This window comes from Lissotriton helveticus, chromosome 11, assembly GCF_964261635.1.
Source record: "Lissotriton helveticus chromosome 11, aLisHel1.1, whole genome shotgun sequence".
NCBI classification, from domain to species: Eukaryota; Metazoa; Chordata; class Amphibia; order Caudata; family Salamandridae; genus Lissotriton; species Lissotriton helveticus.
In genome coordinates, this window is record NC_136072.1 from 488,761,441 (window position 1) to 488,775,198 (window position 13,758).

Here is a 13,758-nt window from a genome sequence, read left to right on the forward strand (position 1 = left end):
AAAACTACTTACAGCAGCAATTGGAGTGGCTCTGTTTTCCCTGCCGAAAAGTTGTTGGGGATTTCGGTGCAATATATTTCCATCAAATGCCACAAATGCTGCCGAACAGCTTGCAGGCGGATGCCTCTGTCATGACTGCGGCAGTCACGAAACACGAAAACATTAACCACCAAATTCCCATACCAGGTAATCATGGAGCACTCTGCGGGTCACGCCCGTAACACAAGTTCCCACAGAGAATAGTGGGAATCCAACCGAACAGTGTTCGGTCGCATCATAATCAGGTGGTCGGAACAGCCGACCTCGGGTCAGTTGGTCTCGAGTCCGAGACGGTGTCGGTCAGAGGCAACTCCCACTGACATCGTAATAAGCCCTTAATGTTTAAATGCATGATAAATAATTAATTTGACATATGTGTTATTAATTCTGCTCATTACTTTTAATTGTTTAATACATAGTAAATAATCTTAAAAGGGAACTGTATGTAGAACATATTTACATCATTTTCAAGACTAATACTTAAATAAATCTAGTTTAACTTAATTAAATGGTTTAAAATTAATTATTTAATCTACACTTAAGGTAAAAAGTACTATAACATTTTATGTAATTTTTTAGGGTTTAGAATACATGTATTTTGATTTAATATTTAAATGATATTTAAAATAAATGTAATTTTACTAGTTGTTGTCAAGTTTAATAAACTTTTTTACTTTCCCTTCCACTTTCCCATAGAGGGAGCTTCATCACCAGAGGGGAGATCTCTCGATCATAAAGTACAAGGAAAATTTAAAAAGGGTATTAAACTTGAATAAAACTGTGTAGAAATATTTGTATGTTAAATATTATTGTAATTTAATATTATATATCTATTTTTAAATATAGAACAAACTAAAAAACAATGATGCAGCACAATTACCTTGAATTAGATATTTAGGGCCAGATCTACATAGATTATTTTCAGAGCACAAACACCCATGTTTGCAGAATCGGGCCGCCTGCTACCTGAAAAAAAGCCTTTTTCTAGGTACCAAACCCCAATTTGCAAGTTCAGTAACCTAGTACTGTATCACAAAATGGGTTAGTCATTCGGTATTAGAAGGGGAGTGTTAAGGGCGTCCCTTCTTTATTGCGACTTGCAGTAGTATGTGTAAATGTTTTATTACCAAAATGCAGTGCAAATCATTCTTATTTCACTGCCTACTTCAAGTAGGTGGTAATCTATTCACAAACATAAGGGGTCCCAAAGGGACCCCTTTCCCTTTGTGAATATTATTTTGAGATATTTTAACATTAAATGAAAATTATTGATTTTTTAAAACTATTGTAAATATTTTACTATTAAACATTATTTTCTATGGGATTATATTTTAAGTCTGTCTAAATTATTTTCTCTGGAAAGGTATTGCAGTATCAGTGGTATGCCATGTGCGGCGACTTCCTCTGGCAATAAGCTGGAGTACATTCACTTATGTTTGGGACCTTTTTTGCTGTAATACCTTTAAAAGTGCAGTTTGTGAATGGAATGGGCTTACTCTTTCGAGGTTGGGTGGATGTGCCTCCCTAAACCCCTCATTGCTCCTACCTAACCTCCTCCCATTTAGTAGTAAGAAGCCCCCTTTTTCAGGCACTCTTCTGGCCCCTCCCACATTTTTTTTTTTTAAACCTTTATTGGCACGAACTTCAGAGACACAGCGCTAAGCCTACAACCTCAAGGGCCGGCCGCCTTATTCACATTTATACTAAACATCTGTCCTGTGTAAACACAGCCCTTCAGCCGGCAACCCGGGGGTCCGGCGGGCCACTCCCACATTTACGACTAAACCACTGATTATGAGTGGGTCGGTGTTTTCCGACCACTGTGCAAACTCCTGTTTGCTCAGGGGTCAGAATTCTGAGTTGGGTTTTATTTAATGCACCTGGTAGTTATGAGGTCTGTTGAATACCTCACCCTTTGTTAACTTTCAGCCGGTCAAACCTGCTGGAATTTAACAATGGAAAAGTGTACAGTATTTATCGTAACATGTAGATTTTGGTCAGTTAAACACCAAAATCCACGTTAGTCCCTAGAGATCTCATCAGATAAATAATGTACCTCAGGAAATCTTTATTTATCAGATGGCATTAATAGTACCTATTACTCTGACAAACTCGGAACAAGGGCATGAGTAACAAACTTACATTTGTAAGAATCTCCCGATAGAAAAGATAGAAAGAGGGAAAATGGGCATTGACATCTGTAGGTTTGTGAATTACACTATGTAGTAAGTAGGCCTACTGTTGTACTAATTCATGTACTAAAAATGCAGGTTGTGACTCGGGCCCACAGCTTTCACTATTGTCAGACAAGGCCTGGTTCACACTTTACAAGACTATACGATATAGAGTAGATAAAGCAATGCATCTAGTCAGGAAGATAATCCATGAATTCTAAATTCTTGAGTACACATGACCAGCATGTCCTCTTATTTTCACCTGCTTAAACTCGACAGGATTGGCCTCCTAAAACTGTCATGTAGGAATTCTAATTGTCATACTTATCTGGCATTTTCATAATTCAGACACCTGTGCAAACAGAGGTTTGCCATAATTTAACATGCAATTTATAAGTGAGCCCTAAGTTTATTTTCCTGTTGCGGTTTTGAAGACCTGGTCACCCTACGAACAACACAAATAGGCACTGTAGGAGAGTGGAGTATTATGTAGTAAGGCTGGTTAGGCTTCACTAAGTGATACTCTCACAAAACCCCAAAGATGGTCCTTGGATGCACAATAATAAATCCTTAACTCAGACCTGGTAGAGTGGCAAAGTGCAGTCAGGCTTTTAGAAGCAAAAATAAATAAGTACAAGTCAATACTGCAACACTTTAGCATTGCGGTCAATGGTAAAAAGCACTAGTGACAATCGGTCACTTGCAGGCCGAGTTGCGTTGAACCCACTGGGGATTAAGGTGATACAGTTCCCAGGACCAGGATCACGCCACAGCTGTCAGTTTGATTTTACCTGGCTTGAGATGCCCAGCTGAAGAGTTGTCCTAGCTGCCCTTGGTGCGGACACAGGAGCTGTAGGCGGGCTGTTTTTACTGCTGTGCCTTAGCAGCACGGTCTGAACTACGAATGCATCTTTACAACGCATTCCTTTACCACAGAAGTCATTAAAATGACTTGCCTTAAGGAAAGAGTTGTTGGATTGATGTTGAACTTTAAGTCCAACACTTTCCCTACTGCTGCACAGATTGTAGTTGGAATAGTACATTATACTATTTCTACTTCGGCGCTTTCCCTAAGGAAAGTAGTTGTAATGACTTGTGTGGTAACGGAATGCATTGTAAAGACGCATTTGTTGTTTGGACCACGTTATTAAGGCAGGCGTGATTAACACATGAGTGGATCCAACATACAACTAGTACCACTTCCAAGGAGAGTATAATGGAGTTAAAGTCCTTTCCAATTAGGGTTGCCAATTCACATGCATCAAATTTGGGGAAAAGACACTGGGGTCTGGTTAGCAATCTTCAGTGCACTTTCAGAGTTGAAAACCGGCATCTAGTATTCCAAATGAGGGCAAGAAATGGAGACATGTGCAAAACACCTGTTTTCTTATAGGCACCCTCTAATTTAGTTCCACACATAGCATTGATTCAGTGTAAGAAGTTAATGGGAATGCAATATTAAAAAAAATACCTAACTATGCTCAGAGAATAAAAGTGCGATCTTAGTGTTTTTACATGCCTAATAGAACAGAATTATTTGAACAGTTTCTGTACTTAGAGTATCTTTCCACTAGCCTTAGTCAGTCATACTGTACACATATTTCATGGAGTACTTCTGAACATGGAGACTACGTACAAGACAATGCTTGGACGTTTAAACAGAGCCTTTGAAATGGATGAAATCTCCAATGCATCAAGTCAACGTGTCAGTTGTGTACACACTTTGGAAATGTCTGCGTTAGATAACAAACCAATGGGATAGGTTGGAGTAATGCTTTTTAAGTAACTAAGAGTGTGCCTGGCTAAATTGTTCCACAAGCATGGCTCACAGTCAACAATGCTGAAGAAAGTTCAGGTATAAGACAAAGCAGAAGTAGAGCGACATATAACCTGGACATGGAGGGATCATAGATACCCATGTTGATGACGACTCTCATAGGATCATGATGAGGGAAGTTCACTAAGACCCATTAAATGGTGACCACAATAACCTCGGCAAGGAGACAGCTCATAAGTATGGCAAGGAGGCCTGATATGCAACGATGATGATGGGAGCTAAGATGTAACTGCAATGAGGAGAAAATGTATGTAACAATTAAACATCTCATAGGTGACCAGGTTGAGGAAGGCCCATATACACATGATCAGAGCTCTCAGATAAACAGGACAAGGGAGAGGGTCTTTGCAGTCTTATATACAAGTAGGTTATCCTGTTTTAGGTTAAAACCTATAATAAATTATAAAACCCCACCAAAAGGGAAAATAGCCCTCACCAGTGTAAACCTATAAATACTGAGACAACACCTGCAGAACCGGAAAATAAATGCCATTCAAAGAAAGTAAAAGGAGAGTGGAAAAGAGTCATTTTCATTTCTTCCTGATGGGGCCAATACAATGTAATATTGTTATGCAATGTAGAAGCAAGAAAGGCTGGGCTAACATTATTCTGCATGAGGTGTGCTTTTTAGGGGGGGGGTCACATTTGCTTTTTTCAGTTTTGTGGTCTTTGGTCAAAAGTTGCAGGGTTTAGAAGGATGTTTTGGGTCAGATTTGATTATTTCATACATTTGTGAGAATCAGGTAGTATCAAAATCATATTTGATATTTTGGCTATGTTTGATTATTTCACTGATGGGTAAAATGGCTGGCTTCATAAGAATTTTCTTAATATGTATCATCACATTTGCCCACAAAAAGATAATGGGTGAAACCCTTTAATACATCAGCCCCCTTTTCTAGGGAGTCATTATTGATAGTAGGTGAATTGCCAAATACCCTAGGCTTTAAACATTCAATGCACAGTGCATTGACAGGTATATGCGAAAAGAGTGCTGTCACCAAGCATCAGGGTTAGTGGTGAAAACATGGCACCAGACTTGTGGAAAACATAGGACACAGTGTCACTAGGAATTCTGCTGCAAAACGATATTACCAAATTCAAAAAAGATTTGAGTGCTATTGACATTGTTTGCAGTTGCAATGGTTTAGCTATGTATATGAAAAAGTTGCGTGACGGCCTGTCAAAATCGAAACCGGAGATGAAATGTTTTCCTGTAAGAGATCCTTGCCACTTGCTATATAGTATGCTGAAAGCATATTTACAATCTTCAGAGTTAATGAAGAATGATATTGACTTTGTAGTCCATTTTGGTACATAATTTCATTATGCGCTGAAACTAAAATGCTAATATTTCTCATTTTGTGCTTTGTGTGGCATCAAAGAAAGACTCATCCCAACTCTGTAATTTAGCCAGTGGTTCTCATTCCTAAAGGCTGTGAATGATTTTTTCATCCATGTGGCGACCGCTTACAAAATCTTTGCTTAGCAATGATGCCAAAGGCTCGGAATGTGAGGATCTTCAGTCGGATATTGATAGTGATGGGAAAAAAGTACACTCTACTGCATTCTTGAAAAGTACTGCTTCATTTTTGACCTCTTCAATAACTCTGAGGGCATATGCTCCCAGTTCAATGCATATGTTGCAGAACCTGGCCCAGAGAATCACAATCTTCAGGTGTAAAAGTATTGGCATGGAAAGGTATGTAGGTGGCCAAAGTTAGCAAATTGTGTACTGGCTGTTGTGGATTTGCCCTTCTCAAGTGCCCATGTTGAGAGGACCTTTTCAAAGATAAAAGTTTACATGGGAAGGAAAGAGTGATCTCGCATGACTAAAGACTCACTGAAGAAGAATTGTATGTTGTAGTACAATATGTTTGATTTGTAAAATTTTATTTGGACCTCATATACACTGTACATACACTGTCTATATACCGTGCACTACCAATGTAGAAAGCAAACAAAAATAAAAGCAAAACATTCCATAAACACCAGAAAAACAATGTTTTTGTTGTTTTTAATGGGGTGGAAATGTTTAACCACTGTTTTTTAAGGTACTGAAATCACTTGGAAAAAAACACCATAATTCGCCACAAATAGAACCTGAAAACCAGAAAGCCTATATTCGACAATTACAAAAAGAGTTCATGTTCAATACTGATAAGAAGAGCTCATAAATAACCATCTTGGGGGTGAACAGTATGTAGAAGCATGATGAGAATGATACATACTGTTTGAGGTAATCTCACACAGAATGAGAATGTCTCATATTCAAACAATAATGAACAGTTACATATAGTATGAAATACAACTGCAGTACAGCCCTGACCCCACTAAAAATGAAGCTGCTTTTTTCCCTTTGCACAGTGTACCTCAATTGGTGCCATTACTTCCATTAGAAGGCACAGTCACTATACGGTGATTATATGATCGATTTTATTTCGTTAGGATTGGGAACAGCCGGGGGTACAGAATAAGTTTACCAACACTTACTGAAGCTGCAATTGCATGCAGATGGTCACTCATTTGGCTTGATTCTCTAACTGTAGTTTGTAGTACGTTTTGTAATGCAACAAAACGTACTACTAATTGGTATTCACAAACTACGTGTGGAGTATACTCCTCTGCCGGTCCTATCTTTTTAATGTGGGGAGTTCTACACCTCAAGCGCAGAAGCTCCGCAATGAGCCTGGAGTCTCCGTCAGTCGTAAAATATGGTTGTAAGTTAGATGTCGCAGCTTAATGACTGTAATTAATGACTATCCAGACTCCATCCCCTCACCTAAGGGGTGGAGGCATGCATGTTGCACTTTTGTAGTAAATCTATACTCAGAGTTTGTGAATACCAAAAGCAGTAAACTTACTCTAAAGTGTAAACTTACTGAAAAGTGTTTGAACTTTGTGAATCAGGCCTGCTACCTTTAGTATAAGAAGTTATTCCCTTTTCCTATCGAGTGACAAAAATACTTCCATCCTCATATCATATTCTGAAAATTCTTCTTGATCTATAATGGTTGCATAGTATAGTCAAAGTGACAATACTTACCATGCAAGTGCGATCATCTACTCCAGATAAATCCTCTTCAAACTCTTTCCCGACATGGAAATCCATGTTATAGTTTCGGAAGGTGCTAAGGGTTTTTATGATCATGTGGTCTCCATCCTGAACAATGTCTTTGTCTGGTCGTAACAAGGTGGCAATTTTTCGAAGAGCTACATTGACATCTGCAAGTGTAATAAAGAAGTTTGGTCAAACACCCACTTAAGAAAAAGCATTGGCAAAGCCATTAAGTCTAACGATTTAAAAGTCAAAGTGCTTCTTCACTGACTGGCAGGCAGCTTTGTATCCGTGACTGATTGAGTGAAGGTGAAAAATGTGTTAATTGTTGGCGGATGAGTGGATGGATGAATGAGTGAGTGAGGGGAGTGATCTGACGAACGGCTATGTGTGTACATGAATATTTGAATAATGAGTCAAAAGACGGATGGAAGACTGGATGAAAGTGTGAATGAGTGCACATATCGACACAAATTACAGCAATCTTACAGGCGGAAGCTTCCTGCACCAGTAGTGATGGTATAAAAATGGCATTAAGCATCAATATTATGGCAATTCATTCATTGCACCAGGGCTGTGCAGAACAATACACGAGGCTTCAGAGTTAAAACATTTGCTAAAAGAATACACAACAATTGTAACTGAGTCAATATAAGTTGATATTCACAACAAACTGTAAGCATCCAAACTTTAATCAAACCACCCAGAAATTATCTCACTCCTTACCAGTAGCGGCCTGCGCCTTTGCACGTGTGAATGGAAGCCTAACATTTTCTAACCACACTGCTTTCAAACAAAACAGGAAAACCACAAAATAAAGTTTACTCTTTCAGCAGATAACAATAACACTAGTGTTTAGAACTCACTTATAACTCGCTTTAGCGGTCTGTGGACCGGATCTGCTCTTTCCAATACATGATATGTGCCTTTAAGTGGGCTTCCAGTCGCCTCCTTGCTACTGATTAGGTGGCTTTGTTGTCCATTTCACTTCCTTGCTCCCGATTTGATGGCTTTCTTCCATATTTCTTCGTATGTCCTGTCTATAAGCTTTTCAGTGTCACCGTGTATTGATTGGTTGAGGCGTTCTTTCCCTGCTGATGGCAGACCTTGCAATGCGGTGAGGGGGTCACAGCTCCCTCTTCCCCCTCTTTGAAAAACCCACTAGCCTCATCTTGCTTCTTCTCTTGCCCCCTAACCCGTTCATTCATTTCTGTCTGACCACCATCCTTACAGCATTCGAACATCCTAAAATGTTTATTGACTATCTCAATAATAATACAGCAAATGTTCAGAGAGCTTCTTTCAAATATTTTTTCTAGTTTTACAAATCGCATTTAAAGATGGTTGAAGAAGATGCGCAGGCATTCCGCGGTGGCCATGTTCAAAGAGGATTCATAAACATAGAATGCTTTTAAAGGGGCCATCTTTGGAAAGGAATAGTAAAAATAAAATCGATCTTTAAAGGTTGCTGCTGGGGACGAGTGTACATCTGTGATGTCCATCTTTGAATGTGTTTTATTTTACTTCTAAAATCCCATTGAAAAATGGCCCCACATTTGTTGTAGCCATCCGTTAAAATACAAAAAGCACTGACAAAGCCAATTAGTTTCATGGATGAGACCTATTGGCGTTGCTAATACTTGCCTGAGGCTGAGATACAGTTATCACCAGTGAGATCTTAAATGTATGCAGTACTAAGAGTGGTATAATTCAAAGGCAACACAGTTTCAACCTAGAGCTTCATATTTGTCCGTCCTTACTGACTGCAAGTCCCCTTACAATATTTAAGAACCATAAACCTCACTGAACTCTCAGCTATGACTACCATGCCAATATTTTCAGCATTGGTATAGCCCAGGGATACTTAAAGTACGGCCCGGGGGCCGCATGCGGTCCTCCTGACCTTTAGTTGCGGCCTCCTGGTGAACAGCAGCACTGGGCTGCTGCTCCCTTGACAGAGCAGGAACATTATAAAAGTTGAGAAATAAACGGGCAAGTTTTATTTACATGTTAATTAAAGCGATGGTAAAGAAGAAATGAAGCAGTCCAAGAAAACTTATCTTTAGGAACTCTTTAATTTTAAAGTCATTTTGCACTAAACATGTAAAAACATGATATCGTTTTTTGCAGTTTGCAGAGAGTTTATTTTTTAACATTCATGAGTGTTTTACCTTAGTAGACCAGATTGTATCAGTGCATTGAGATGCATTTGTTAGCAGTAATAGTTTTCAAACGCGATCTTGGACTCATTCATGCTGCCCCATTCTGAAAACAATGCAATTAATGAACTAGAAGGCAAGTTGTTTATAAGGGTGCACCTTGCAGGATGCCCGCGGTCCCTGCAGGGGACCCCATAGGAGGGCAGACCCCGTAGTAGGTCCGTGGGCAGCCGGCCGCCCATTCCGGGGGCGGGTAGGTGGGGCGTCACCGGATAAGGGGGGCGGGAGGAGGGGTGGGCCCAGGGTTAGGATATAAGGGTAGCCCCTCCTATCACGCGCCCTCTTTGCTGCTGCCCCCTCACAAGCTAGTCGCTCCCCTGGCTGCTCCTCGCCAGCAGTAGGGTCGTAGGCTGCCCCGCCCCCCCTTCCCGTCAGACGCGAGGCCCGCGCTTTTCAGCTTATCTAAGGTAAGCGGATTATAATGCCTCCCCCTGGGCCCCGTCCTTGGGTAAAACCCAAGTCGACAGGGCTCCGTGGCTATGTCCACGGGGGGGGCACGAGGTCCGTGTTCATGCGATGTGGCTGGGGCAGGTTGTTGGGGGTGTGTTACTGCTCGAGCTTGAAGCTATCGGTCAGCCGCTGTAAGCTTCTGTTATGCAGCCATGTGGCTAGCGTCGTGTGGGTGGCACCTGAAGATAGCAAAGGGAGTACATTAAGGTTCCGTATTGTATTTACGGGCGGCCGAGGCGGTGTTATGCCGTAGACCCTTTGGAGCTTCGCCTTTATTGGCAGCGCGCTATGTCCAATATGCCTTCTATCATCCGTGAGGGCGGGTCTTTTATCATCAGCCGTTCGGCAGGTTTGCCTTTGGGGTTTGTGCGGTTTCACGAGGGCACCTTCCCCCACCGGGCAGAGGATCCCGCGAGTCGGGCTGGGCTATCTGTGAGGATAGGGGCAGCAGGAGCGGCGCCACGTTCCTGGCATTGTTCGGCCCGCCCAACCCCCCTCCCCCAGCATGGCGGCGGTCGTTGGTCTGCACCACGACAACACCACGCTGAGCGAGGCTCATTTAAGAACGATCAAAAGAAAAAAATAACTGCATCGCTGGAAAGCCCCCCCCCCCCCCACACCAAAGTTCATTGTGGGTCGTGAGCGCATCTCCGTACACCCTTCCCTACACGCGTGGCCGTCAGGTATTTTGCGTCGAGGCATATTTATGAGGTGGGGGGCCGTGGCTTTTCTGCGGCCTGCGGTTCGGTCCTAGGTACGCATTGGGTGGTGTCTGACCACGATTGTAGAGCGGTCGTCCTTCCCCCGGACTCCCCCAACCCCCTCTTCGGCAGGTGGTGTCCGGGAGGTGTACGAGGGGCTGGCCATGTGAGGTGCAAGTGTCCGTTTGCTTCAGCTGGACAAGCCTACCGCGAACCCTGCGTCTGTGAATGTGTGGCGCCCATGCGGCTTCTGGGATGTAGTGGGGGCCGGGAACGCGGGGTCGGGCTAGCAGGCTTGTGTGGGTTCGCCACGCAGCCCCTGCTTCGAGCAGTGCAAGGTATCAAGGAAAGGGTCCCTCAAAATCCAGTCGCCCCCCGCTTATATCGGCCTCCAGTGCAGACTCGGCTGCTGGGTCCGAAGATGTCGCTCGTGGCGCGTGGGCGGATGGGGCCGGCGGGAGTTTCATTGGCGCGGCAGCATGTCCCTCGCAAGGACTGAAAGGGCGGCTTTCACAGGATTGGCCCTACCCTGAATGCAATTCGCATGGACGCATTATGAACATGGGGAGGGAATCACGCACGCGCAGTGAAGATAAGCGATTTATTAACAGAAGCAAATAACTCGCAGCAAAGCTAGGCCCCAACAGGCAGCCATACTCGTTTGGCACATAGGTTTGGTAATTAGACGGGGCAGTGTGTGCTTATATTTTGTAGGCGAATTTCAGGAACACGACATTTGGACGGTCCTCATAGCCACGCAACCCTTTTAAGTGAGGTTGCAAATTTGTATGCGCGCTACGCTATTCGTTGTAAGTCATGATGCGTCGCCCTCAGTGCATGTATAATGCGTGTTCCTCATTACAGGCAAGAGCCGGGATAGGCAAGCCATTCAGGACAGCGAGAGCACGGTGCCAAGGCACATTCACAAGGTAAGAAACAAGATTCTGAGGTGGGCGTCTCGCCGTTTTAAAAGGGGACACAGTTAGCGATCCGGGGGGATCGGTGTTTTTGGTCCGGTCTCCCTGGGTCCTCGTTAGGGTACCTGACACAAGGTGGGGCAAACTTTAAATTATGTTCATATCAATCGATACAGGAGCGAGACGCCCAGTCGGATTCATCACACCACAGTCGAAGGCTAGTGACGCCCATATAAAACCCGCGGCCCCGAGGCACCAAGTAAGTAAGAATGGTTACTGGAGCGCCAACAGTGAGAAGGGAGGGAATGGGTCTACGGATCCACAACAGGTTTCGTTTGGATGGTCAACACTACTTTTTCTTGCAGGGGTGTTGAGGCCACACAAGATGTCCGAACAGAGAACAGCAGCAGCAGGATCAGGGTCGGTTTCGGACGCACAAGCGGCGCAAGCGGCGATCTTCTTACAACTCGTTAAGACTAATGGCCTGGCGTGGGCCACAGAGCTGCTCAACGCCAGCACCCCGGCACCCTGTGGTCACAATGACATTATAGCTTTGGATGATGATGACACAGGGGGCGCAGGTCACCCTAGAGCGTCAAAAAGGTTACGGGTTCCCACGAGCAAAGAATTCCCACCGCCGACAAAAAAGAAGGGCGGAGCAAAAACGACAGTCGCAGTGGTGCATGAGGTGCCTGGTCCATCAGGCATGCACGATCTTGTGCAACCGCCGGTGGAATACTCCACTAAAAGCGATCTTGGTAAGATCATGTCCACCCTAGAAGTGTTTATGAAGGAGATGAGGGAAAGTGTGTCAAACAGCGGTGGGGGAGGGGTAGGCCCCACGAATGTATGGGGAACTGGGGGGTCTGTTTCTAGCCCGCCTGCAGCGACAGGCCCACCGCCAGGGAACCGCCTGGTGGTGGCACCGTTAGTGCTGGCGGGGCCACTACCAGTACCGGTTGCCAACCCGGACCAGGAGGGTATTGTCCCAGCCCCACTGCCTTCCCCTCCGCAGGCGCCTTTGCCAGCAGTGCCACCATCACCTGCTACTTCTCCCATATCCCTGGAACTACCGGCGCACCCAGCTCCACCGGCGCCAAACTCACCGAACACGGTGCCCACTCCCCTGTCAGCACTGATTCCACCTAGTGAGGAGGAGGTGGTGCTGGACGCCCCTTTGTTGTCGGGGCGATCTTCCTTGTCCTGGGAGGTCCCGCTGGCGGCAAAAGAATTAATATGGAAAAGGGAGTTCATCGATATTTTCTCACTACTCATGTTAGGGCAACAAGGTACAGACGTACGTAGGGCGGGGATAAAAGAAGACGACAAAAAAGTTAGATTTCAGCCCTGGCCATAAAAGTCGATTGACACGTGGTTGGAAGCCTTTGCTATACTGTCTTCAGTCATTATGGAAAAAATGTCAGATCAAGGACCAGCCTTGGTCCAATACGGCAGATTAATTCATAACGAGGCGAAGAAGTGGGGGGGCGTAGGTTGGCTGAATTACGACAGGGAGTTCAGGAAGAAGATGTCCAGATCGCCTAACATGCGCTGGGATCATAAGGAAGTGCAGCTGTGGATGGACCATATGGGGTCCAGGGCGCTGCAAGGGGTTGCGACAAACAGCAAAGGGCAGGACACGCAAGTAGCGACACCTGAAAAGAGCAATACAACGCTTCACGCCGAGCATAGCACTCCGCCCTTTCGGGGTGGCCAACGGGGGAGAGGTCAGAAGGGGAGGTGGGAAGTCCCTGGCTGGGTCATGCAGATTGTTCAACAGCGGGCATTGCCATTGGGGGAAATCCTGTAAGTTCACACACACATGCAGCAACTGTTGAGGGCAACACCAGGCAGGAACATGCAGGACATCCAAAGGGCATAAGCAGGGTGGTCAGCACGGGGGGAGGGGCGGGTCTTGTCAGAACAAGTAGCATAGGCGCGCCTGAGGCCCCCCCCCACACCCCCAACCGCCGCCGAAAAAGCCTTCACCAGCTCTGAACTGCCCAAGTACTGCCCCCCACAGCCGGCTAGCCAAACAGATCAGTGCAGTGAAAGGGCCCTCACCAATAAGATTGTATCGATTGATCACCCTGCTGAATAAATACCCAAACAGACTGGACGGGAGACTGCTACTGGGAGGGTTTGCTGAAGGTTTTGTCATACCTTACACAGGGGCACCACTGGCACGAGATTCAGAAAACTTGAAATCAGCTAAGGATAATCCTAAGGTGGTGAGAGCGAAAGTTTGCAAAGAACTGGAGCTGGGGAGGGTAGCAGGTCCTTTCTTGCAGCCACCGCTCACCAACTTCATAGTCTCCCCCCTGGGGATAGTGCCCAAAAAAGAGCCTGGGGCATTCAGACTA

At 44.6% G+C, this 13,758-nt stretch overlaps 1 protein-coding gene across 1 annotated transcript in view; it reads right to left on the bottom strand.

Moving 5' to 3' along the window:
- RBP1 (retinol binding protein 1) overlaps nucleotides 1-13,758 on the bottom strand; it is a 156,806-nt gene that overhangs the window by 78,075 nt on the left and 64,973 nt on the right. The window contains exon 2 of the mRNA XM_078666101.1: nucleotides 7,097-7,275. Within this exon, the coding sequence (XP_078522227.1) occupies nucleotides 7,097-7,275 (179 nt within the window). The remainder of the gene's footprint in view (nucleotides 1-7,096; nucleotides 7,276-13,758) is intronic.